The sequence below is a fragment of the Sceloporus occidentalis genome, unplaced genomic scaffold (genome assembly GCF_023333645.1).
Source record: "Sceloporus occidentalis isolate IW3139 unplaced genomic scaffold, rSceOcc1.0.p SCAF_138, whole genome shotgun sequence".
NCBI lineage: Eukaryota > Metazoa > Chordata > Lepidosauria > Squamata > Phrynosomatidae > Sceloporus > Sceloporus occidentalis.
In genome coordinates this window covers 1,442,067-1,468,325 of record NW_028317118.1, presented here as the reverse complement: position 1 = coordinate 1,468,325, position 26,259 = coordinate 1,442,067, and the positions used below count along the sequence as shown (strand labels likewise).

Below are 26,259 nucleotides of genomic sequence, written 5' to 3'. Positions count from 1 at the left end.
CCCCTTGGGTACTCTTTGTACAAATTAGCGATGTAAATTGACATAATAAATACATGAAATGAAGAAAACAGGTGGATTAACCTGATGGTACATTCAGTTCGACATCCTTTTTTCTGCACAGTGGACAACCAGGTGCCTTGGGAAGCCCCCAGGCGGGACATAAGTCACCAGCATCGGGAGCATCATGTGACTGAAAGTAACTGATCTCCTGTCAGGCTTTGATTTAATGTATACTATTGTCGTGCAATGGCACTTCAAGGACTCATGTGCAACAGAACTGCCTCTACATCATCAAAATCTCCCAAAATAGATTCTGAGGGTTGTCCCAGGATAGCATAACTTTGGGCTTCCTGGTGATTATCCTAGGGGACCCATTATGCATTTATGAGCTAGAGCACCAGCACATGACCTTTGAACACTTTGTCCTCATTCATACAACACTGAAAAGTACTTGGCTATTGAGTGGAGAGCTTTAAAAGTGCCAATTTCACTCCCAATGTGAAGTATTTGAATGCGTTTGATTGAGAGGATTATGGACATGATGAACTCCCATCCTTGTTCCAGGAGAACAATATGTAGGATCTTACCTAGTTCTTTCATGGCTGCCCTTCCCGTTCCCAGCCTTCTTATTTCTTGACTGCAATCTCTGTTCAGATCAGTGTTTGATCCAAGGTGTGGGAACTCTTTAACTATTTCAGTTTCCTCATTATCTAGGTTGAATTTATGTAGATCCTTCATGGTCACTATTTTTGTTTTCTTAATGTTCAGCAGTAAGCTTGCCTTTGTGCTTTCTTCTTTGATCTTTCATAGTAATTGTTCCAGGACTATGATGTTTTCCGCTAGTAGTATGGTGCCATCCGCATATCTTAGATTGTTGATGTTCCTTCATCCTGCCTTTACTCCTCCTCCTCCTGAGTCTAAACCTGCTTCATTTCTAACACTTATTCATTTGTAACATTGTGTCATTTGAATCCTTCATTAAATTTTGAACCTGTTTCTGGAAGTTGCCTCTGAATTCAAATAGAAGACTTGTTGTTACAGTGCAGCAGAATTATCCCCATTCGTGTTGGCTATGAAAACATCTTTAAATGTTTTAATTTGTTATTCCAGATAAATGAAGTCAATGCACAAATCAACCAGTTAATTGAAAAGAGGATGATGAAATATGAACCAATCGATAATAAATTTTCAATGTACCGTCAACAGGTAAGGACAAGTTCCTAGCAAAGCAGCATACGAAGAAGTTTAATTTAGTACAGCGAAATCATTGTGAGCATTTGAATCCTGCTTGCTTCTTGATAGGTTCCCACAGATTTGATGATTAATACATGTATATGTACTTTTATCATGGCTCCAAAAACAGTAGTCAGAATGTTTAGTTTGATACATTATGTTTTTGGGTGGCAAATGTGACCTGAAGCCTCTTGTTTTTGTGAGTGCTGTGTGACAAGGTTAAGAATGCTACATAATGTGCTGGTACAAGAGACCAGCTGGCTGTTAATATAAAGTGCTGACGTTCCTTGGGTGAGTGATTCCAGGAATTCAGAGCTCTTCTCTTAGTTCAAAAACATATGGCAGTCTCCACTCAGCTCCACAGGACGCTTTTGTCAGCTTTACAAGAGCACCCCATGTGTTTTTAACACAATTTGTCACTGCCGGCCCAGTCTGGAGAAGCACAGGGTTGGATAACACACAGGCTGAATCATCTTTGATAGAACGCAGAGAGCTTTTTTTAGTCTAGAGAGTGGAGGCTATTCCCAAAGCTGCTTACATTGTTGTATGACCCATGTTTTAAAAAGTAAGAGCAGTGGAGTTGTATTTAATTTTAAGAACCTTGTAACTTAATATGAAACTGTGTGTCTGATCTGTAGCGTTCTATTCTTGATATAGAGCTATGTTTCTAATGTTTGCTCTTGGATTAGATAACAAGCAACACCGAATAGACTATGTGAGAGATAATATGAAAAGCAAGGTCTGGTGTGTTCGTGTGCATTTTAATTTTATCTTGAGGAGACACGGATGAAATAAAATTATTTGATCAACTGCTGTCTTTTGTTGTATCATGTCACCACTGAAATCAGATTCTGTATTTCTTCTGTCTGCACAGTGACTTCATATAGGCTTATTAAAGTGAGATAGATGAAGGACATGGTTCAGTAGCAGAGAGCATGGTTTGCAGACACAAGGTCTCAGGTTCAATTTCTGGCATCTCCCAACTGAATTACTGTCAGCTGCCTTGAGCAATTGCAGAAAGGCAGGATTAAATGTTTTAAACAAACAGTCTTGGGTAATGGATGTAAAAGACTTGGTAATGGGTGTAAAAGACTTGGAAAACTGCTGGCCATCAAATGCTAATGTAGTACTGCATCCTTTTTAAACCTGAGACATAGCTGTCTGGGGGTATATGGAGAGTGTAAGCCAACAGGTCTGGAGGACTTCAGGTTCAGAAAGTCTTAGCACTCCTGTTACTATCGTGTTCGGACATGAGATGAGTTATGCCTCCAGTAAAGGACTTGGATGTTAGTTTCCTCCAGTGCAGGAATAGGATAAACATCTTGAAATTTCAAAAAAAATCCTGTTCCAGTTTAAAAGATTAGTAGAATGTGTATCCTTCTCATGATAATTTGTATTTATAACTGCCAGACTTTAAAGGTCTGTCATTCAAATTACTAATGTCTGTTTTTCATGTTTCACACGGTGTATTCAACAGTTTGTGGTTTTAGAAGATTTAATAAATAGCAATATTTGTTTTCCTGATAATCTTGTAATATGGACTGTTTTCTACCAGATTTCCTATGGTTCTTCTCTGCCTTAGTCTGTATGGTGCATATTTCTGTAAATGAGTGTAAGGTTAAATTAAAATATCTGCATTATGACACTGGTCAAATAATGGCAGAATATAGCTTGCTGTTCCTATAGGGGCACACTTATTTTTGAAAATGGACACAAAGAAAGCATCAGATGCTATTGTTGAACCTGGATGTTTTAAAGCCCACCACAGTCTCATTCTTCATAACAGCACAGTGGTCCTGGAACATGGCCAGTGAGTACATAATGTAGCTGAAATGAAGCAGTAGGTTTTCTCAAAACCTGGATGGAAGAGGAAGGGACCCCCTATAGGACACCTTAAATTCTATGATGAAAGAATGCATTTTGTTTATAAACATACTTCATGGTTATTTTAAAAGATCCTAAGTCATAGTCCAACATTCAAACCACTACACCACACTGGCTGTTTTAAGGCACTCACTTCCCCCAAAACATGAGGGTAAGCAAGCCTTGTGTTAGCAATTTGTAAGGATCCACTTGCAAGTCTTTCCTGAATGCCATTCTCCTGTGTTTCTGCCTTGCCCACTTCCAGTTCCTGAAATTTAAGGGTGCTGCTATGAAAATGATCTGATTAACCCCCTTTCCCTGCCTCCACCAGGCTTCCATCATTTCCCGGAAGAAGACAGCCAAGGCAGAAGAACTCCAGGCTGCCAAGGAGGAGCTGTCCAACCTAGAGAAGCAAATGTTGCAAAAGTCAAGCCAGGCTCGGGAGGTGAATGGGGCAGAAGTCTTAAAGGGTGATGAGGTAAGTGCAAGGCCAGTGCAGGGCTGGAAATGGAATAATTTGTGAATGAGTCTCAGTTTTTTTGTATACGTACATGCCCTCTACAAGCTGCGCATGAGGATTAGGAGCTATGTGGGCAGCCAGTACAGGTGAACAGCCTAATCTGGAAAACCCTCTAATATTTAACAATGTTTTGCCGTGTTTTTTGGAAGGCTAACAATCAAGAATCACAACCCCAAAGCCCAGTTCTGCACCAGGTGTGGCATCATTTTGCATCTTAGCCCAAATATTTTACTGTGGATCCAGCTGATTCCTAAAACCAGCTGCTTAATACATAACTACATTGCTTGTGTCACTCTTCTATTGCAAGGTTAGTCAAACTTCTTCTTTAAAAAAAAAAAAAGATACAGATAATGTATTTGACTCCATTGGCCTTAAGTAGTTTTAAGAACCGAGGTTTCTCCTTTTTCACCACCCGGATCTAAGCTGGATTCACCTAGCCACCTGGCATCAAAACAGCAGGCTTACCTAAAACTAGACTACTCTGAGTGAACTGTAAACACCTTACTCTCTCCTCTTGCCTCAGCTCTGCTCTTAGAATCTTTGGAACTACACGAAAGGCTCCATAGCCTTCAGCTCTTGCCTCCATCAGCAAGTTTTCTTTCTCCTCTCATCCACACATTAAGATATTTTTTAGAGGGCTTCTCTCCTTAGTTGTCCTGCGGCATACTGCTTTCTGAACTGGGACCATCACAAGGTTCTGAACCCCTTTCAAGACCAGGTTTTGAACCCATCCCTTTAAGGCTTCTATCAATCAAAATTCTCTTTCCGATTGCCACCACCTCAGTGAGAAGAGTTGCAGAACTTGCAGCCTGCTCCATTGCTACTTCCCAACAGGTTTGACACAAACTCTGTTTCACTATGGTTAGACCTGAGGGTTTTATCTAAAGCCCATTCTTCATTCCAAAGCTCACAGACTATTATTCTGCCTTTCTGTCCATATCCTACTCACCCATGTCTTTCAGAAGGTCTTAAGCCCTTTTTGTTTCCTTTTTACCCCCCTTAACTAGATGACTAAAAGCTTGCATCTACATGGCCTACGATCTTCTAGGCTTACCAAAGCCCCAGGATGTAACAGCATACAGTACTAGGCTAGTAACACTTTCAGCTGCCTTTTCTATTAGTGCCTCCCTAGAGGAGATCTGTCAGCTGCAACTTGGTCTAACCCCACCACTTTCACCCAACACTAAAAATTAGACAAAGTGCCTCTGCAAGAGCAGCATTTGGTAGGCAGGTTCTTTAGCAGGTGGTTTCCATTTACATTTCTTGCCGCCACCCCGCCCCTAAATTCCTTTTGGCTTTGATAAATCCCATTCATGGATAGCTCCTTCTCTGCTGACAGAGAAATGTACATTGGGACTTAATGTGAAGATCCATTCTGGTCCACAGAGAAGGAGAATACAGACTCAGCCTCACGGTGTCAAATTTTATATATCTAACCACGTTTCTGCTTCATCTTGCCAATTTTAATTCTCCTTGCCTGTTTTACTTTCTTTTTCTGGTTTCAGTTTATAAAAAACTGGCAGGAGGAGCCAGGGATCTAATCTAAAAAGTCTCTATTGCCATTACATGATCCCTTGTCTTGCCTGGACAGCAGCAGGAGTTAACCCATTCATGGATGTCACCTCTGCAGAGAAAAATGGATTTTCACAATAAGCCCCAATGTACCATTCCCTTCTGCTTCTGATTTTACAGCTGTACATGGGTCCAAAACCTGTAGACTTAGATGGAGGTAGCAACAACAATTTATAGAATTTCATGGCCCTGGGATTATTAGCCAGGTTTGGTTGGCAAGAAGAGACTACGGGATAAATGGTTACAGAAAAAGTTGATATTGTGTGATTGACAGCTAAAGGAGGAAGCAGGAGTCTGGGGCACTTGCTGAAAGTGAGGAACTTCAGATTAGAGTTCTGCCCCTCCTTGCTTTCTTCTCATCTCTGTTTGAAGTCAAGGGCACAGTTTCCCATACCAAATATGGCTTTAGCAGTCACTCTTTGCAACGTAAGACAACTAGATGACAAACTCTTGAGATTAGCATCTTTAAAAGAAAATGACATTCTGAGAGAAGGCTCTCATAGAAGTGTTTGCCCCAACGCTTTATATCCTAATGATGTACCAAGTCTTTGTTTTTCCTCGCTATTGTATTATGCCAGTTTCACATTCACACAGGACTTTTATTTTTGGTAAGATTTGAAAGCAGAACGCTGCAATTGATGATATTCCTGCTGTGGAAGAAGCAGTGATGAATTGCCCAGCAGCCAAGTGTTGCAAGAGAGCAAGCAAGCTGCTAACACTTTGTCTTATCTCTTGGGTGTTCACTGTATTGTAAAGTACATAAAAATGTTCCACGTTGTCAATTCACGTGATGACGGGAACAATTTGTTGAGTAGCTGAGCTACTAAGAGTAATAGCAGCACCAGAACAGGAAATTGGGGTAGAAAGTGGTTGGGTTTATGGCTGCCTTGGAATGTAGATCAAGGAAGAGGACAAAGAGTGGCTATGAGCATATGGATAATGTTAACTTACATAAATACAAACATAATGGAACACAAGCATAGACACAGGAGCCTCTCAGCAAAAACATCAGAGGGGCCTGCAAGAATCAGACTAAACCCTCAGTGTTGTTCCCTTGTAGTTGGAAGAGATATTGCCCCTGACAGAGAAGACTCATTTCTGGCTCATAATCACTTCTTGACTTCTTCATGAATTTGTCCCATCTCCTTTTAAAGCCATTGTGCTCTGTCTTTACATCTTGTAGCAAAGAATTCCATACATTAAGTTCATGTCCTGAATCTCCTGCAAATGAATTCCATTGGATGACCCTGAGACAGGGTGGGGAACCTTTCTATGTGATTTGTAGAATGTTATATACTGTTATATTAACCTGCACTGCTCCCCTGCCAGGGCATATTTTTTTTTTTTTTCTAAAATGAAAAGAGCACTGTAATAAACTGGGGCAATCTAAGGATTGGTGTCCAAAAAAGCTTTGTTTTTTTCAAGCTCTCCTTTTAACTAGCATAGGAGATAATGCCATCTGGCTGACCTTCTGAACTTCTCCAGACTGTCTTGCTGGCTACTACAGAAGCCAGTGCGTGCTGGACTTCAACACCCTTTCTGTTTGGGGAGTTGCCATTTCTGTATCTTTTTATGTCCTGAAACATTTGCGTGGGAGATTTATTTGAGAGATGGCCTTTACACCACTTTTCTTCCTAGACAGTTTGGTATATCTCTTTAAAAGGTTGGACATGGTGCTGGAGATCCTAACGATTTCTTGTGAGACCTGGGTTGTTGTCCCCCGCCTCCATTGTTGCATGTCTTCTTATGGTCTGTCCCTTGCTGACTTTGGCACTCAGATGAATTAATGCTTTCTTTGCCTGGCCTTTCACATACCAGCAATTGTATTCTCCGCTGAGGTCTTAGCACTTCATCCATGGAAAGGTCAGCCCTGGCTTATGTTTTTACTAGCCAGCATGTTGCTTTCTCCTCTAATGATGCAGAGGAACACACAGCTTTCCAGTCCTACCAAAGGCCAGCTCTTGGGCAGATGGTTGAAACTGGCAAGTTCAGGCCAGGATACAGCTGGAGAGGTTTGGGTAGAAACTGTAACAAAATGGGGGCGGGGGGGGGGGTGTCAAAGTTTGATCTGTTGCAAAGATAGTGAAATCTTAAAAGAACTATAGAGCAAAGCACTGAAAACACAGGAAACTCAGACAACAGTGGCAACCTTTTTTCCTGCAGCTGTCAGATCCTGAAAATTGGAGAATTGCATTCTACTGCTTGGAAAGGGTAGGTGGTTCAATTACAAGTGATCCTAGGTAAACCAGAGATATTTTTAGCTCCCGTTCACAGTACATTGTTCTCTTCAAAGTGGAACATTGGTTCTGGGGAGCCTAGATTCCCCCTCCTCTCCTCACCAGCCTGCTGGGAGTGAAAAAGAAATCAAAGTGGTGTTTGTCTCATAGAAACTGGTAGTAGTTTTGTTTTATTTATTTATTTTCCATGTTAAAGTTGGCTGTTTAGCTTTTAGGGCCATAGATGTGAGTAGCAAGATAAAATGTGAAATGCAGAGATCTTCCAAAGGAGTCAGTTCAAATAGAAGGCTCTGGTCCATTTCAAGGTATGACTTTATGCAGGTATTCTGCAGTCAAATGAACAAGGGGATGGCTAGGAAATCCTGGAAACAGTGGGGTCCTGGTGAGGAATGTCAGGAATTGTGAATCTGGCCTCATCAGCCAGGAAAGCTCCCATCATCTTCAGGGATTGCATGGTGAACAGCCCTGACCCAGAGGAAGGGCTCTGAAGTTGACCTTGGTGTATGATCAGGTTCACCTTCCTACCAGTGACTTCACTATGGTTCATTAGCAATTGGCTGGCAAGATGGTTTCCCCGGATTTATACATGAAAGCATCCAGATAAAGGATCCCTGAGCTAGAAGCTAGTAATGAGGATAAAACCTCAATGGCTTAGGGTGCTTCTGGTAAGGAAACATAGGCAGGTACCTTATCCCAGCTGAGACCAGTGGTCTGTCAAGTTCAGTACTCCTCACCTTAGATGGGCAATTGTGGTGGACATGCAGGCCGCTTTTTATCCCTGCATCCCTATGATGGGCCCTCCATCCCATTTTCAGCCAGTTTTCAGTCCAAAACCAAACTGGAAGTGACATCTGATTTGTATTTTCAGGTTCTATCAGTCTGGGGGGGGGGGGGTTCTTTTTAGTCTGGGAGCTATAGCAGTGCAAATTGCTGTTCCTTCAGGTCTCCAGGAGCAGCATGGTTGTTGGTTTGGAGGTTCTTTTACCATACGATGCACTCCAAAAGAGGAGAAGCAGATAAGTTCCTGGGAGACACATTTGGTCCACAAGCTGTGAGTTGCCTATTCTTGCTCTTTGCTGCTATCTGTCGGCATGCACTGTCCTCTGTCACAGAGGTATGCCTCTTCTCTGAACTGGGCAGAGCCTTTGCAAACTCAAATGCCCTCCTTGTGAGTATAAGAAACTACAAGAATAGATGTGCATCTCTTCCCTCTCACAACTTTTTCTTTCATTTAACTGTCTTCACAGGCAGTAGGAACAAAGGATTTCAATACTTTCTTCTGGAAATATATTATGTAGGGACAACCAGTATTTTCCTATGCAGGACTTCACAGATGACACAAAGGCCGCTGTACAAAATAGTGATAGCAGCCAAAAACTTCTGAAGCAGGATATTAACTGTCAGTGAAGCCAAACCTATGGTGTGGCTCAGAGGTAAAATACAGCTTAGCTCACATGAATGCTCTTGGAGCACCCATTGGCATGAATAAAACATTCATCTTGTTGGTCTGAAAGTTTTTACTGAGAATGAAAAATCTTTTTTCATACATTGAAATATAAATAGCTTGGAATGAACGGCCAATGATGGCACTGCTCTTTCTTTATCAGCAGAGTGTTGGTTGTGGTGCTCAATTCTGTACTTTCTGTGGTCAGTGCTTTTAGGGATCCTAGCTCCTTGCTTTGGTGTTTTGACACTGGTTGGTTTGACCTTGCTGTTGATAAAAACTTTGGGCTTTTAGATGAGGACTCAAATTCCTGCTCACCTGTGAATCACCTGATTAACCAGATTAATGTCTTGCCCTTTCTCCAAGGAACTGAGGGTACTGTATGTGGAAAGTTACCTCTATTATATCCTCACATCAAACCTATGAGAGAAGACTGGCAGACAGCATGATTAGCCAAAGTTCACTCCTGGCATGGATCACACTTGTGTGTTACCTTAGGCCAATCTTAACCAGACGCACTTTGCACGATTGAAAGGCAACTATAATGTAGTCACCCTCTCAGTATGACACCCTCAACTCCCAGTAGAAAGAGCAGGATAGCAGTGTGAGGAAATAAAATGTGTAAACTCAGGAAAGCAAGAGTGTTTGGTGCTAGGGAAATGGACCATGGGCTTGTGTGCACTTCCCTCCCCTCCTTCCATTCATAGCTTTTTGGCTAAGTTACACTGGAACCTGCAAATCAAGTAGTAACCAATTAAGGGGTTCAGTCCCCTATTGTATGGGTCACCATTGTAGTCTTCATGTGGTTTGTGAATTCTACTGCTTTTAAAATGAATGGGTTGGCAACTAAGGGAGTAACTGACAATTCCCAAGGAACCGCATCCAGCCCAGGAATCACCAATTGCCCTCTGCATCCTGCACCTGCACAGAGCTACATCTCCAAACTTTCTAGAGTTCAAAACCTGTTGCCCTTTTGTTGGAAGTGCAAGACCTGTCACATTGTGAAAGCCTGAAGGGGTGGAAAGCCTTTTCCTGTTCAGGTCTCTTCTAACCGCCACCAGAGCAGCAGCTTTAAGAAACTTCCCTTTGACACAAGAACATCTGGGGAGACCTGTCACTTCATTTGCCCATTCCACTAGCCCTCACCAGTTGATGGTTAAGTACTTCTCACACAAACTCACTACGGGCTCTGGATGAGCTTTGGGTTGTACATAAAACATCAGGGTGAATCCTGTTCTTCTCTTACCTAATGGGTTATCCACCAGCCAACCCTGGCCAGTGGAAAGAAAAACCAGCTGAGAATGTTCACAGTCTCTTATTTTAGCCAGGTAAAAAGTATTTTAAGGGGTACTTGGAGTTGCCAATTGAAAACATTTGTTCAACAGGATGCTTTGGAGCCCTGGAGCTGAGTTTTCCTCAGATATTTTTGTTTGTTTCAATATGAGGCAGCCACATCACATTTCTGGCAACAGGAGGTCTTGAATTAAGGGCTATATCTTGAAATAATAGCATAAAAAAAGAACATTTGTTGGGCTTGCAGTCTTGCCAAATGGGTGGGAGAGCCGGAAGTGTCCCAGAAACAGCTTCCTAATCAATATTAATGAAAAAAATTGCCTGCTTGACCTGCCTGATGAGTGGACTGTAGAATGTTTTTCTTCTTTGATAGATTAAGAAGTCAGCTTCTCCATAATAGCTTGGCAGCCATCGCACAGATACTCACACGCTCTCTGGCCCCATTAAAATCCGTGGGACTTACTTCACATAATGGGGAGTGGAAGTGACTCTAATAAATCATATCCCAAAATGGCTGTCCAAGCTCATTTTCAAGATACCTGGCAATGATTATGGAGAGCTTGTCACAGCCTGGGGTTGCTTTGACTCAGTATGTTTAGCTGCTCATGAGGTCTTTATTGCATTAATTGGACTGGCAGGAAAATTGGCCATCTGCTCCGTAATTCTCAGTATATAGCTTCTGCAAATATTTTTCTATAGCATCCTGCTGAGATAATTAAAGAGAATCTCCTTTTATCTAATTCAGATTAGTCTCAGGAACTTACATTGGCATACGTGTGTGTGCGTCTGTATAGCTAGGTTTGTATTTAATGGCTCCCTTTCTGTTGAACAACAGTGTTGTTAACTGCCTTCAAGTCAACCTCAACTTATGGCAACCCTGTGAATGAAACATCTCCAAGTTAGCCTATCTTCAACAGCTCTGCTCAAATCTTACAGACTCAGGACTGTGACCTCCTTGGTTGAGTCTATCCATCTGGTGTGCATTTTTCCTCTCTTCCTACTGCTTTCCACCTTTCCAAGCATTCTTGTCTTTTCTAGTGATTCATGCCTTCTCGTGATGTGGCCAAGTACATCAGCCTCAGTTTAGTCAGCTTGGCTTCTAGGGAGGGTTCAGGGTTGATTTGTTTGTCTTTTTAGTAATCCATGGTATCCATAGAATTCTTCTCCAGTACCACATCTCAAAAGAGTTGATTTTCTGTTTGTCATATTTTGCTTTCCAATGGTATTAAATGAAAAACCGTGTTTTGGTGTGTTATCAGTTTCGTCCTGGAGAATCTTTCAATTTCTTCATCCTCTGCCTCTGTGGTTGGCATATAGACTTGGATTCTGATAAATATGGTGCTTTACAGAGCGCCCAAAAAGGGCGCTCTGCCGGCACCTGTGTTTGCTGCGCCAGGACAAACTGTGCGGTTCCCCGGCACTGCAAAAAGAACCCGCAAAAAGCGGGCTCTTTTTGCGGCGTGGTTATGATGCTGCAAGGTGCCAATGGCACACTTGCAGAGTCATAACTGCGCCGCAACATGCAGACGCTAAGCATCCGTCATGTCAAAATGGTGGCGCCCATGTGTACTGGGTGCCGCCATTTTGACGTACCCAGTACGTCCTAGGGGTGAGGCCTGATTGGATGCTGCGTCCTCAGCCAACCCCTAGTACGTACTGGGGGCGGGCCAAAGGCCCATGTAGAACGTGCCAATGATTGGTTTTCCATGAAGTCTTATTGACATAATTTGATCAGACTTTGTGCTATATCTTTTGACTGATTTTAGTACATCTCTCCTCACTATTAATGCCACGCCATTTCTTCTCATCTTTTCCTGAGGAGAACACTGTAATCATCTGACTGAAAACGTCCCATTCCTGTCCATTTCAGCATGCTCACCCCAAGTATGGCTATGTGTATATGTTCCGTTTCTTGTTTTACTATGTTTTGCTTCCCTTGGTTCATGCTTCTTACATTCCATGCCCCTATAATATGTTGATTTTGCCATTTTATATAAGGGGCACCATTTTGCTAAACCGTTGCATTTAATGGGATGTGAGCATCCATGGATTTTGGTATCCACAGGGGGTCCTGGAACCAAACCCCAGTGCATACTAAGGGCCCACTGTAACAGCAAGCACATAGGCAGGGTAGTACTGTGGTTGAGCAACCAGATCTGTTCAATCTTGATTAAAAAAAATAATGCAGATTCTTCCTTTATAGAGGAGTGGGAAAGATTTATCTTTACAGCTCGAGTTACTGAATTGACTGCACCCTGAGCATGCTAAAAAAATGGAAGGGGTAGGGCAAGTGTCTTGTAGGACACTATTCCTCATTTTTCTTTCTCTTAAAGGAAAGGGATACTCCCTAGAGTGCATGTTCAAACAGGAAAATACCCTATAAAAGATGTTATTCAGGCCAGAGCGTTGGCACTGTACAAAGAGGTAGCTTTGCTTTGCAGTTGCTTTATTTAAAAGGGGAGCATGAGAAACCAATAAAAAATCAGTAACAATGATAAAAGTTGCAAGATGAAGGGGATATGTTCCTTCTCACTGAATCCATGGGCTCTGCCAAGTAGTTGGAGTGTGATGTGCCTTCAAGTTGACTCCAACTTACGCTGACTCTACCATAGGATCTTCTTGGAGGATTTTATTCAGAGAAAGGTTATCATGATCTTCCTTAGACTTTAAATGGATTCTGTCTCTGTATCTTAAAGCAGCTCTATTGGAGATTACTCTTCCCTCCACTTCTTTTCTTCCCCCTGCTCCTCTTTTTCTCCTCTTCCTCCATTTTATTCCTCTCTTAACCGGGCTAAGGTTGACACTTGTCCCTGTGGATTATGTCTTATTCTCAAGAAGTTATCTTCATGCAGTTTACAGATAAATTGAATAATCTGCAGTCTAGGGAAGAAGCCTTCCATCTTGCCCAGAGTCTTTCCTGAGGAATACTATCAAATGCTTATTTAAAATCAACAAAGGCGATGTAGAGTGTCCCAGGAGGCCTGGCACTATATTTCTCCATCAAATGATGTCAAATCAAATCCTCTTTGATGGTGGAACTGTCAATCCTGAAGCCACTTGCTATTCTGCTGAAATGACTTGATCAGAAGTCAGTCCCAGGGTTTCCAGAGTAAATGTCTAGCATGAAGTTTGTTCACTATATTAAGCAAGTGAATTGGGTGATAGAGGGATTAGTCTTAGCCCCCTTTGGGGAATAATACCTTCTCTAGGAGCCTTCCCCAACTTTAGCTGGGCTATTACCTCTTAAACCTCTGTTATGACTGGGACCAAATGCAGAATTTTGCTAGATCTTCCTGCCCGGAGGTAGCATGGTCTGGCTAATATAGTCCCTGGAAATTAATTTCTCAAGTGTTAGCAGAGACATAGAAAGTTGTTTTGGAGGTTTGTGTGTGGATCAGCTGGAATCAGGCTTCCTTTCCAGCCTCTCTCTTTTGTTTTAATTAGCATTTTATGGTGGTTTTAGAGTTGCAATGGAGAAAGAATTAATCTAGCGTTACTCAGCCTATGTTTTTAAAACAGTGATACTAAAGATTGTTAGCTGCAGCACACTCACATTAAAACCAAGGTTTCACATTATAACAACGGCGGGGGGTGGGGGAGCATTGGAGTGAATATCTTTTAACAGCATCTCTTGCAACCCAAGGAATTAGACTTGGTAGAACTCTATGGCAGTTACATCTGAGTATATTTTTTAAAAAGAAAAAAATATATAGGCAAGCTTGGGAAATTATAAATTTTGTTAGCTGTACCTTTTGGCTGCAAATGCCAAGCTTGCAAAGCAGGGGATCCACTGAAGAAGGGGATCAGTGGAAAGCAGAAAGGGCAAGAAAGAAAAGCCAAGAGAGAAGGAGAAGGAATGAAAACTCTATTCTCAATCATCTAATTGCTCCATTTGAGACATGATAAACACACTAAGGGATTGCAAAGGGGTTAATGGGATTTTAAGTAGATATGGGGACTCTTTTGACTCCAAACTAATAGCTCCAACTTCATTAGACTCTTACAAATCCATGACCCACTGAATCAGGGGGTAGGTGGAAAACAGGATAGGAGGGAAGTAGGGGGAACCAAGAGAGGAAGAAATATTGATGGAGTTAAGAGGGAAAATTAAAGTAATTATCAAAGTGCCTAGTACTCTGTGAGCAACAGTAAACATATTTAAAGGAGTACAAAAGGATATGGTGCAGCTCAACTCAAACTGGGTATTGTATATTGTGAAATACAGAAGAATTTGAATATAATACATATTATACAGTATTATACACTAATATATTACCCAATAATGTACAATACAGTAGAAATCAGGGGAAGAAATGGCAGTGAACTGTAGAGTTCACAACATCACTCCTAAGAAAAGATGCACAAGCCAATATGTGGGAACACCAGCCTTACAGGCCGGATATTCTCTGATGGTCTCGACAATTTAAGGTCTAAGCAAACAAATCATTCTCTCATGCCATATCTGGACTCTTTTTTCTCTCTCTCCCTTTTACATTCTTCTTCAAATGCTTCTTAATTCCAAGTGTTCAGTTGCTTTCAATCTATTATTTTGCTGGGTTCTGCTGCCTAGCAACAGAGCCACATGATGCATTTTGTTCAATCTGAATCCCTTTTCCTCCTTAGGCCCTTCCTGTCTTCCTGAATCCGCCAGAGGACGACCCACTCACTGTAACAAATTCTAATGTATTAAAATTTTAACTTGTTAAATAATAGTATTGCCTACAGCATCAATCAGGACAACATTGGGGATCCGATGAGTTAATAATGTGCTGAGCCAATTTACTAGTTATTTCTGAGCTCTGCCAAACCTTGGAATGTACATTTTCAGACAACTGCATTGTTAGACTGTATGACTTCTGTGATCTTCCCTGACCTTGTCTGAGAACTGTACACAGCAGGAAAGGTTGTTCTTCAAAATACTTGTCATCCATACTTTGCATAGAGAACACACTGAGTGATAACATGGATTTGTTCTTCCTTTAAAAATATTTGCAGCTTTTGCTTTAAAAGCAGTTCTGGAAGGCAGAAAAAGGCAGACAAAGCCTCAGCCTTGATGCCTCTTGGGAGGGCAGGTGAACTGGGTTGATTTCACATGGGCTCTTTGCCTGGGACAGTTTTTGGTAGAACATACAGTTGCTCCAGAGGGCTCTCTTGATGCTGTCATCTCTGCTATTCAAAAAAGGGACACAATGTTTTATACTGAGACAAGTTATGTATATCGTAGATCTATTTTTAAAATGTAATTTTATGGGGTTTTTTTTTAAATAAAGCTACCTTTGTATTGGCCTTTACAAGACTGCTGAGAGAGAGAAATACTTGGCCCAGTTTAGGGCCAAAATATATACTCTGTGTGCGTGCGCATTTAAAAGTAGTGGATGCTTGATATAACATCTATGCATTTCAAATGTCTGTTATCTCTCCTTCCAGTTTAAGCGCTATGTTAATAAGTTGCGAAGCAAAAACACACTTTTCAAAAAGAAGCGCCTGGAAATAGCTGAAATTACAGCTGAGTATGGCATCCTGCAGAGAACAGAAGAGCTCCTAAGGCAGCGCCACGAGGATATCCATCAGCAGTTGGTAATGGGCCAATCTTATCCTGTCCATTCCATGAAATGGTACATAGCTGGCATGAAATGCCTGCGTTGAAACTCCTCCTGCAAAGTCAAGCAGGCTAAGCTTTAACTAGTGGTAACAGTAGTGGTTCTGTGTGATATATCGCTTTCAGACTCTGTGGTGTTTTACAGAGTACAAGAGAACAGGTCTATGCTCCAAAAAGATTACAGTCTCAAATTCAGCATGGAAGCAACAGAGAAAAGCTGTGGGTGGGAGGAAGGCAGGGATGGATAAGGAAATAATGTGTGACGATGTCTATTATATGTGCTTAAACTTGCTTATAAGCTTAGTTGCAGAAGAGCGTGAGAACAAGAGGGTTAAATTGAAGGCGGTATCATACAGATGCTCTGGGATGCTGTGCCAAATATATCATTGGAAGCAAGGGTGGAATCTTGTGTGAGAGAGAGAGCAGATAAGCAGCCATCTCCTGGGCACACTGAATGACGTAATCTTATGATGAGAGGCAGAGACATTTGGACATGGACTTTAAAAGATGGATTTGAAGTGAAGCCTTTAGCTTCGCTGCGGATTTTAGCTTAGCTGTGGGACGGTACTTATTGTATGTTAAACTGAAAACAACTAGTGTGCCATGATGCTTTAGTTCTAGCGTGCTGTTAAGCAGAAGCTGAAAACCTTGCTTAAAATTAAAACACACATAGAGGACAGCATTACAGCCATCTAGAGTGACCAAGTGCCTTTTTCTTGCTGCTGTATTCCATGGCATCATCTCTCTCTCTCTCTTATCACTTGCTTTTCTAGAAAGTTACTTTTGTTTACAGATGTGCTTTTCCCTAAAACTGTTCACTTTTTATCAGCGATATAAGAGCAATTGTGACAAAATATGGAAACCACTGTAGCAAAATATTCAAGTGTGTCCTTCTTGTCTAACCACCACCACCCAATAGTAACTCATGATTCCTTCTAAAACAAAGAGGAACAGGCAGCGAGTGGGACTATTAAGATTACCATATGATTCAGTCCTCCATGCTTGATCAAACATTAGTCTTTCACATACCAAATAAGTAAATAAATAAAAGCAGTAGATTACACACACACACACACACACATGATCTTAGCCAAAAGGCCGAGAAGCGATAAAGCAGTAGATTCAGATTACTTCATCCTGGACAATTTAAAATAATGGATCTATTCTAGTTGGCAATAATCAATAGGATGCCAACCCAGGTATAATTGTTCTTTAAAACTATCATATGAGCTCAGTCAAAAACACACCTTTGACAAACCATAATTTCACTTATGGTTTACCAGTGTAGTTGTCTGTCATCCGCACCTATACTACCAGCTTCCCCTCAAGATATTCTGGAGTGCAAAGTCAGCTTGAGCCGGCTTGGTCAGTGGTCAGGGATGGTGGGGATTATAGTCCAAAATATCTGGAGGGCACTGCTGTGGAAAAGGTTAAGCTATATTGATCTCTGGTTTTCCCCCCCGTTTTACCAGCAAGCAATTGAAGACAAGAAAGGTATCTCTGGATACAGCTACACACAGGAGGAGCTGGAGAGAGTGTCAGCAGTAAAAAGTGAAATGGATGAAATGAAAGGTCGAACTCTGAACAACATGTCTGAAATGGTGATTTTCATTTTCCAGCATGTGAATGCTCATGGGGCCTGGGTTGTGATGATCTATTTTAATATTCCTCCCACCTCCCACATACAGCAGCTGCTACTAGCCAGCAGGATCTGTTTTGGCAGACCTGCAGGACTGTGGGTACAGTTGTGCCTCCATGGTCCACCTGCCTATAAAGTCCTCTCTCTGTCTACCCCATCTGACCTGTTTTCCCCCTTCTTTCCTCTCCATTTGCATTTCTAGCCTTCCTTCCAGATTTTCTGGTTGCTCAATTAATAGCATATTCACACAGTGCCTTTTCTTCCCATCAAACAGGTGAAAAAGCTGAATGCTATGGTGGCTGATAAGAAGTCAAGCCTAGCTCCAATTATCAAAGGTTTGAGGCATTTGCGTCAGAGGTGCCAGGTAAGTGAAGGGGGTGTACATTTTTAAAACTTCTTGTTTGGAGGGAATGCAACTGGGCTAATTAGAGTGGTGCAAGAGTTTGCAAACACTTTCTAAATTAAATTGAGCAAATTTGCTTATAGATCACTGTGAGTCTCTCTGCTGGTCCACAATAGATGCACACCAAATAACATTCATTTCTGTCAAAGTGCACCTGTTGAGGCAGTGATCAGTTGCACATGTGTAAACTGTGGGAGGTTTCTTTTTTGGACTAAACAATTTTAGCCTGGTTACAAGCGCGCACACACACACAAACACATATATATTTGTATCCCATTCTTACAGGGGGTTCCATTCATGTTCACACCCTCTTTGTTACTGCAAGCCTGCTCCTGTGCACATTCATCGGGCCTGTGAATAATTTTCCCAGTGTTACGACCATCTTAGTTACGGACTTGTGCAGTTTTTAAACATTGTGGTAGAGTGGATCTAATTAAATTAGTGGAACAAGCCAGTGTGGTATATTGGCTAGAGCATAGGACTAGGACTTGTGAGATCAAGCTTCAATTCCCCTCTGAACCATGAAATGTCTTTGGGTGACCTTGGGCCAGTCACTCTCTTGATCAACTTCGCAGGATTGTGGCGAGCATAAAGTGGATGTGGGAGAAATTTGTGTGCACTACCTTGTGTTATCTGGAGGAAAACATACCGTAATGTAAATATAACAAATAACCAAGTAGAAAAGTTCCCAGATTGTAGCTGTCCTTTTTCTAGCAGACCCCCTTGCTAGCTACATTTACCCCTAAAATATTTAAATATCTATTTGTTCAGGAAATTTGAACAATTTTGCCAGCCTCATTTTAATACAGCTGTCTCAAACTCCATGCTGTGGTATGATCAAATTAGAAATTAATTGTTAAAAGAGTTCAAAATATGAGACAATGATGTACATTGAAAAAGCTGTAGGTACAGTAGTGGAGGAGGGAGGGCTTGTTAAGCTAAGTTGCTGTTTATGCTATTGATCCTTCAGCATGTCAAGCTGGAGGCTCCCCCATAAGCAGGAGGGCTCAGATATCTCTGTGGTTTATGTAAGCACCTCTGTGTGCCAGTGACTGAGGGTAGACAGTGAAGTGGGCAGGAACATGATCTGCCTAAAGGCCATGTGCTGACAGGCTTCATGTGGTCTTCTGCCTCTTTTCCCGCCAGGAATTAACCCAAGAATGTGGAGAGAAAAAATCCCAGTACGACAGCTGTGCAGCAGGCTTGGAGAGCAACCGTTCGGCACTGGAGCAGGTATAGTGGCAAGAAAGAGTTACACAGCACCTCTCCTCCCAAGTTTTCCTTGAAAAGATGCAGTGCCTTCATGTTGTAGATGCTCAGGCCTTGGGACTCAGAACTGTGCTTGCTCTCTTCTGGCAGCACAATTGACTGTGGGAAAGATGGTCATTTGCCAAACTGTGGGGCACATCCAGGTATCTGGTCTGTTATCCTAGCAGATGCAAACAATGGTTACTTGTGTCAGTCCTTGAGGACCAATATATCATCAGTTATTTTGGATTTTTTATTTCTTAAGAAAAGAAGAAAGGGAAATGATTGTATTCTCTGTCTTCAGGTGGGGAGTAGGTGATCCTGCAGGTGTTGGGTTCCTTCCTCCATTAGCCCTGCCAGCATAGTTCACAGTCAGGGATGGTGGGAGTTGTACTCCAATATCTAGGGCCACATGTTTTTTACTGCTCCTCAATTGTCAGTCTTCTGATGTCAAGAATTCTGCTGCTGAAAACTGTTCTTTTTCCTATAAATTTTGTGGGATCTTGCTTGTTAAAATGTGTCCTTCATACTGCAGGAGGTGAAGGGTCTTCAAGAAGAGTGTCTTCAGGAGGAAAGTCACTATCATAACCTTAACTGCATGAAAATGGTAAGTCTGCAGAGGTTTGTTTGCATGTGATGATTTCACTGAGAGAGATGGCTGATGTCTACATCCAGGTGTTTCTTCGTAGGTTCTAGATGTGTATCTCCAGCGAGCAAAAGGTGAGATGAAAATGTATCTCTCTTTAGATCATCAGGAAAGAAGAAAAGCAATCAGGTATGTGTACTTGGGAGTGCATTTTAACTCCAGATGGAGAATGTGTCATTAGCTTTGAACAAGTAGGAATTGTCTATGTTAACTTTCTCTGAATCCTCTTTGGTAAATTTCTGCTTCTCCCCAGAGTGCTAGGCTGTGGTTCTCCCTGTTTCTTGTAGCTCCTTTGAGGATTCTCCACCTGTAGAAACAGGACTACAAGGGGAATTACAGAGATGTTCAAAGTACAAAATGCTGTTTATGTCGTTTATCTCATAAGTTTCAATGTATAAAAGCTGAATGGAAGGGCAGCCAGGGACAGTGAACAGATTACATCTCGCTAAATATTTGCAGTGGATTTGCTATCTGTGTAAATGGCGGAAAGGAGCTAAACGTTGAGAATAGGGGTAATGCTAGCACTTAAGCAGAAACAAAGTGAATGGCTGTGGTGGAAGTTGGTGAATGAATCTGTTGGGAACTTGCCAACTGTGTGATTTATTTGTCTAGCATTTTGCAGCTCAGTGCTTGAGAGCATTTTGTTTTATTTGCTTTGTTTGCAGAGTCCTTTTGTCACTGAACTGTTCTTGCTCTTTAATGGGGGCTATTTTACAGGCCATACCTTGTGTGCATTTAAAATGCCAAACTTATTAGAGCCACTGTGGATAGCCAGGTATCTGGGATCCTAGATTGGATAAAGCAGAAAAGGAAGGGGATGTTGGCATGCTCCTTGTTTCAGGAGTTTAGATGCCAGCATTTATCTATCCAGTCCTAACAAGTCCCACATCCGGGTGACTCCTCGTTTCTCAGATATATTCATCCTTTTATTGTGGGAGGAGCATGAGCTACAAAAATGTATAGTAGGGATACACATCTGTTATGGGGGAAAGCTATTCTCCTGGAATAAAACCTGTTCAATAAATGCAGAATGCAAAGAGAAGGCAAATGTTCTCAAAACCCTTTCGGGGCTGGAGGTCTCTTTTGTGAGTCCTGGAATGTAAACTGAGCTCAGACAACCCATGAGCAGAACCTCCGTTTGCTAATGAACCAGAAATGCCCTCATTTTGATCCTCATCCTCATCTCTGTTCCATGGAGTCAGTAGTGAGGAATGTGAAATGTTAATTTTCCTCTCTAAATATAGTTTTAACTTTCAAAATTAAGTTGCATTCTTTCCAGGCATTATTATAAATAGCCAAAAAACGGACATTCAGATGTCTAGTTCTCTGATGCCTGTATTTTGGGGCTAAAGAGCATTTGAAGAACTTAAAAGAACTGTGGAAAGATGACAAGCTTTGTGTTTTCTTGGGGGCAACTGAGGTCATTTTGTCTTGGCATGGATTCTAGCAGCTGCATGCAGGTTATGAGAAAGATGTGTGCCCTGGACTGTGAAAATAGATGTGCTCCATACCCAATTCCCATCCCTTTCTAAAGCATGCAGTATATGGGTCAGGAATGTATAAATAGATGGAAGAGGCCTGGAACACTAGGGCAACATCCCATAGATGGACTAGCAGGCAGGCAGGGGCAGGATTATCTTTTATATCCTCCCATGGAAAGCTACAAGCAACCCCCCGGATTGGATCCAGCCTTGTATATCCTTTCAAAGGTTGCTGCCACACTGCAGAATTAATGCAGTTTGACACCACTTTAACTGTCATGGCTCCATCCTGGGATTTGTAGTTTGTTGTGGCACCAGAGCTCTCCGACAGAGAAGGCTAAATATCTCACAGATCTACAAATCCCGGAATTACATAACGTTGAGCCATGGCAGTTGAAGCAAGGTCAAACTGCATTAATTCTGCCATGTAGTGATTAGTCCTAGTGAACTCAATGAGACTAAAGTTAAACATGGTAAATGTATTCCTTTGATTTCAGTGGGACTAAAATGTGATAAACAATCAGAATCAAACTCATAGGTTTCAGGAGCTCTCCTGATTGAAAATACAAGCCTACTTAAGATCTTTTTTATAAAGACTTTTTATGTTTGTCCAGTCCCCCTTTTCCCTCTTGCCCTCTGACTAGCTGGAAGTGTTTTAGCAGCATTGGCATTAGTAGGAGGGTTTAAAGAAACAGAGACTTTCAGTGTTGGCTTACAGCAGCATTTCTGCAGTAAGCGATGTAATAAATACTGAGCTGGGAAGAGAATGGGATTGTGCTCTAGCCCATCCTGCTATGGCCATGTATCCCTTCATACAACAGGTAAGGTAAACAGCTGCTACCCCCCAGAATCTCATACTGAGCTTGCATGAACAGCAAAACAGAGAAAAGGGGGGAAAGCCGATAAGCTACCCCCAGCATGTTTGTTTTTTTTAAAGCAGTATAGATCTATAGATCCACCAAAATGGAAATCATCAGAAAAGTGGTGGCTGGTGAAAGAAAGGTATCCCTGCATACATTTTGGAAGCAGCCCTCAGATGGTCTCTATAAAGTTCAAAATGGTTTTGTTTACTTATGCATGGCTTGCCTGACCTGGTTGTTTCATTTCACATGTGCATATTATTCATTATGGATAAAAAGCTTGCTGAAATGTGAATAAAACCTCAGACTTCATCTTTTAGCCTGGTATAATTATATGAGCCTAGCTTTGCAGGGTTGTTGTAAAGGTCACAGAGATGTTGTATGAGAAGCTCTTTGAATACTCTTAAGTGCTATATAAATGCCAAATAATTATTTTCCATTTTGATGAAGTATATTTGTCATCATCTTTAGGGAACAGTATTCTCGGATGATCACAGAACAAGAGAATCTTGGAAAGGTAGCAATGGATTATTATTTAAAATCCTTCTTCTTTTAGAAAATAGTACATTTTGTGTCTGTCAATAGTTTATGCACAGCCCCAAAGAGCTGCTCTATTCAAGCATGAGAAGTTGTTTGCTCAAAATAAATTACAAACATTTCTGAAGTCAGCTTCCTACAGATAATGCTTAAGCTGTTTGACTATCTTTTATAAACTGCACATTCCCCGGAAACCCCAGGGATAAGATACTGTAATGCAGACGACATTCTGACAGATCACATTTGGAGTGGTATATAAAGCAATTGGCTGAGAATAATACATTTCCCAGTTGTTTTCTTTAGTACCTTTACAAAAAGGAACTACAATACATTTGATATAGCTGAGTTTACTACAACCCTTGCTGACTTCTGCATATTTTTAGTCTTCCTCTGTGAAGTTCAGAATTAAAAAGGAAAAATTCACTTTTGCTAAATTTTCTTTTTAATATTTCCCATATAAATCCAGTTATGCAAATGTTATGCTTTTACATACAAAATTTCTTGCAAAGTTCAATTTTTAATTTTCATAATTTCTGAAGTACAGTTTACTTCAGATTGTATAGTCAATATGGAAAGTAACACTGATGTAGACTCAAATCGATTGACTTGGACTCGACTTAGCAATAAATGATGCTCTGATTTGACTTGACTTACAACTTGTATATTTTTAGTATCTTACAAAGACTTGAGACTTGACTTGAGACTTGGAGTAAAAGACTTGAATACATCAATGGAAAATAAATACAGTGGATCCTTGGTATCTGCCGGGGTTTGGTTCTAGGCCCCCCTGTGGATACCAAAATCCGTGGATGCTCAGGTCCCATTAAATACAATGGCATAGTAAAATAGTGTGGCAAAAATCAAATTTTGGAATTTATATATTTTAAAAATATTTTCAAACCATGGATGCTTGAATCTGTGGATAAAAAAATCCATGGCTATGAAGGGCTGACTGTGTTCACAGTCTGCTGTGCAAGTTGATTATTGTCTTTTTAAAAACGTTTCCAAATAGTTTTGATTATTCTTTTGACTAACAGAAACTTCGAGAGAAGCAAAAGGGTGTCCGGGTGAGTCATGGACCAAATCTGAAGCAAGTGAAAATGTGGCGAGATCTACAGTCGCTGCTGGAGTGCAAGAAGGAGTGTTTTCTAAAGCAGCAAAACCCAACATCCATTGGTCAAGTCATTCAGGAAGGAGGAGAGGACCGGCTGGTCCTGTGAAATTAGGCTGCCTTGATTTTTGACCAGGAGGTATTTCTTCAGCAATTCTGTTTTACAACCATTTGTACACAAGTTAGATTTTTGATTGTTAGGGTGACTTCTATAAAATGATATTAATTTTCAAATTTGACTTGAGACATTTTGGGCCCTTCCCTGTATTAAGGAGAGAAAATAACTTTCCTTCTAGAGGGGCCCAAGATAGAAAGTTCTTTCCATCACTAGAAGGCCAAATTAATAGGTGAAGGGCTTTGGGTGAAATTACTGCCTTGAAATAAGCTCAAGGGCAATAACCAAATCCATCTGTTAGGCTGAGAGCTGACTGTTTCCACAGAGATGCTGAGACAAAAGGTGTCTTCAGATTGTAAACGGTTACAATTCCAACTTTGGATTTTGTTGCAGGACATAAAGTAGGAGACACTGTGCTACAGAGCTGTATAGGTTTGGGTGCCTGTTCATTGCCTGGCCTCTGAAGTTTGGGACACTATTTCTCCATCTCTGGACTCTAGGCAGATTTTGATTGTTTCCTAACAAAGCAACTTGTGAACTCTGGTGAGCTATACCAGAACACTACCATGTGGAGAATTTGTTGTGTGAAATGTGTCATTAGGAGACAGTCCTTTGAGATCACAGACTTGGGATCTTTGGCACAGTGTAGTTATTTTACAGAATTCTTCTGATACGGAGTAGTTGCAAAGATGCTGCTGCACATGAAGCATACTCCACTACCAAGGTTTCTCCTGTGGGAAGGCATGGGTGGTTGACACAGAATCCCTGATGGTCTTTGAGCATCTTTTATACTTATCTAGGGTCCATGGGTCTGCCTACTTATCTCAAGATTAGAAAAATAGGGTGTTTGTACTGTAGTCTTCTTAAATGTGGTAATGTTCTTCTGTTAAATTGTTGGCATAGATGCACCAAAAATCCCCTTGAGTGGGGTTTTTTCTTTCCTTGCCCTTGTGCTGTGGTGAAGTCATTTAGAAAAATTTACCTTTGCCTCAACGTGAAAAATTTAACCATTTTTAGCTTTGTTATAAGCCTTCCTTGCAATATTTTGCTCTCTGTATGATCTTTTCCAAGAGTTGATGTTCAAACTGAATGCTTTTCATTAATGTAGTTACAGAAACAATAAAAATCTAACATTTCAAATGTGACTGTTCTGTATTTTTCACTTCTCTTTCAGTCCCCTGTTGCCCACACTGTAATGCAACAAGTGTGTTGAGTCTCTGAAACTCCACTTTACTTCCCACCATAACATTCCTAAGAAGCTGGAAGGTTCACTTTCTGCCTCAGAACCAAGTGATGTTGGCATCAGACTTCTCAGCTTCAGCCTCCAGAACAGATACATAGAGGTCCTTAAAGTACCCATAAAAACCAAATCTGAGACCTTGCTGCTCTCTTGTCTTGTAATTCTTGAACAGTAGGGTTGCAGAATACATAGTTGTGTACTGGTGCCGACTTAAAAGGGAAGCTATATGGTTTCACACATTACATACAGAACAGTAAACTTGGGAGCTGGCACTGGCTGTAATAACTGTATTAATTTTACACACCTTTTAAAATAACCATTATATTTACATTTCTGGGGGTGACTTAAAAAACAACAACACTAAGGCATGTGCCTTAAAAGTATAATGTGAAAAGCAACTGTCTAAAATCAGGCTCATGTTTTGCCTATGCTAAGCATTCAGAATGGAGCCAGAGCAAATCTCACTCTTTCCTTCTGCAGCCCCTTCTTTAAATGGAGGATTGTGATATAGTTCATGGCGTTTTGTATGAGTAAAGAAAATAAACTTCTAAAGATCTGGGTATAGACACTCACTATACTGTATATAGAGACATTTTTACTGGTTTTAATTGCAATTTGATGCTGCTACAATGCAAGTATGCTTTGTTTCATTTTTCTTCATTTGGTGGGTTTGTGTGTTTTTTTTGCTCAAATGTGGATGTTGATTGTTTAGTCTGATTGCTTTATGTTGAAAGGGTGATGATCAAAGTCAGTGGCTCATCAGTCTGTACAAGATTTTGCTTTTGCGCAGAGTTTGAACTGCTGTTTGGGACTATAGCTCTCAAAAAAACCCAGGCAATATGGCTACTGGCCATGCTGGTAGGAGGATTCTGGGAACAGCGGTCCCAATCCAACTTTTGCAGATTCCACTCTTACGACTTCATTGTTTCTTGCACTGTTGAGGAACAGCATAGAATGGCTGCGCTTTCAAAGCAAGTCAGCCCACAGGTTACTGAAACCTTGTCATACCTCTGAGGGAGATAACTAAGGCCAAATTATAGCCACCGTTGGAAGAGAAGGAAGGGTTAGCTGTATTCAAAAGTGTGGGGGGAAATGTATGGAGGAGAGGGTTATGTAAATAGTCAGCGCCTGAGGGCAGTCTCAGTGGAAAGAGAGCTGCAAAGTAAGTCTGAATATACCTCTTGGGGTATTTTGAGGCCTAAATAGGAGTTTGATAGG

The 26,259-nt window shown here is 41.2% G+C and overlaps 1 protein-coding gene across 3 annotated transcripts in view; it reads left to right on the top strand.

The window, feature by feature from the left end:
• The window catches only part of LOC149281156 (intraflagellar transport protein 81 homolog), a 45,701-nt gene extending 20,148 nt beyond the window's left edge, over nucleotides 1-25,553 (top strand). For 2 of the 3 annotated variants that reach the window (XM_089499651.1, XM_089499652.1), the window contains exons 10-19: nucleotides 1,111-1,206; nucleotides 3,428-3,574; nucleotides 15,590-15,739; nucleotides 17,234-17,362; nucleotides 17,675-17,764; nucleotides 18,950-19,036; nucleotides 19,587-19,658; nucleotides 19,741-19,826; nucleotides 22,510-22,555; nucleotides 23,613-24,911. In XM_089499651.1, coding sequence (XP_089355777.1) covers nucleotides 1,111-1,206; nucleotides 3,428-3,574; nucleotides 15,590-15,739; nucleotides 17,234-17,362; nucleotides 17,675-17,764; nucleotides 18,950-19,036; nucleotides 19,587-19,658; nucleotides 19,741-19,826; nucleotides 22,510-22,555; nucleotides 23,613-23,795 — 1,086 coding nt within the window. In that variant the 3' untranslated portion in view covers nucleotides 23,796-24,911. Of the gene's footprint in view, nucleotides 1-1,110; nucleotides 1,207-3,427; nucleotides 3,575-15,589; nucleotides 15,740-17,233; nucleotides 17,363-17,674; nucleotides 17,765-18,949; nucleotides 19,037-19,586; nucleotides 19,659-19,740; nucleotides 19,827-22,509; nucleotides 22,556-23,612; nucleotides 24,912-24,975 lie in introns of those variants that run through there. The other variant, XM_089499653.1, reaches the window with a different exon arrangement.
• Nucleotides 25,554-26,259: the final 706 nt, after the last annotated feature.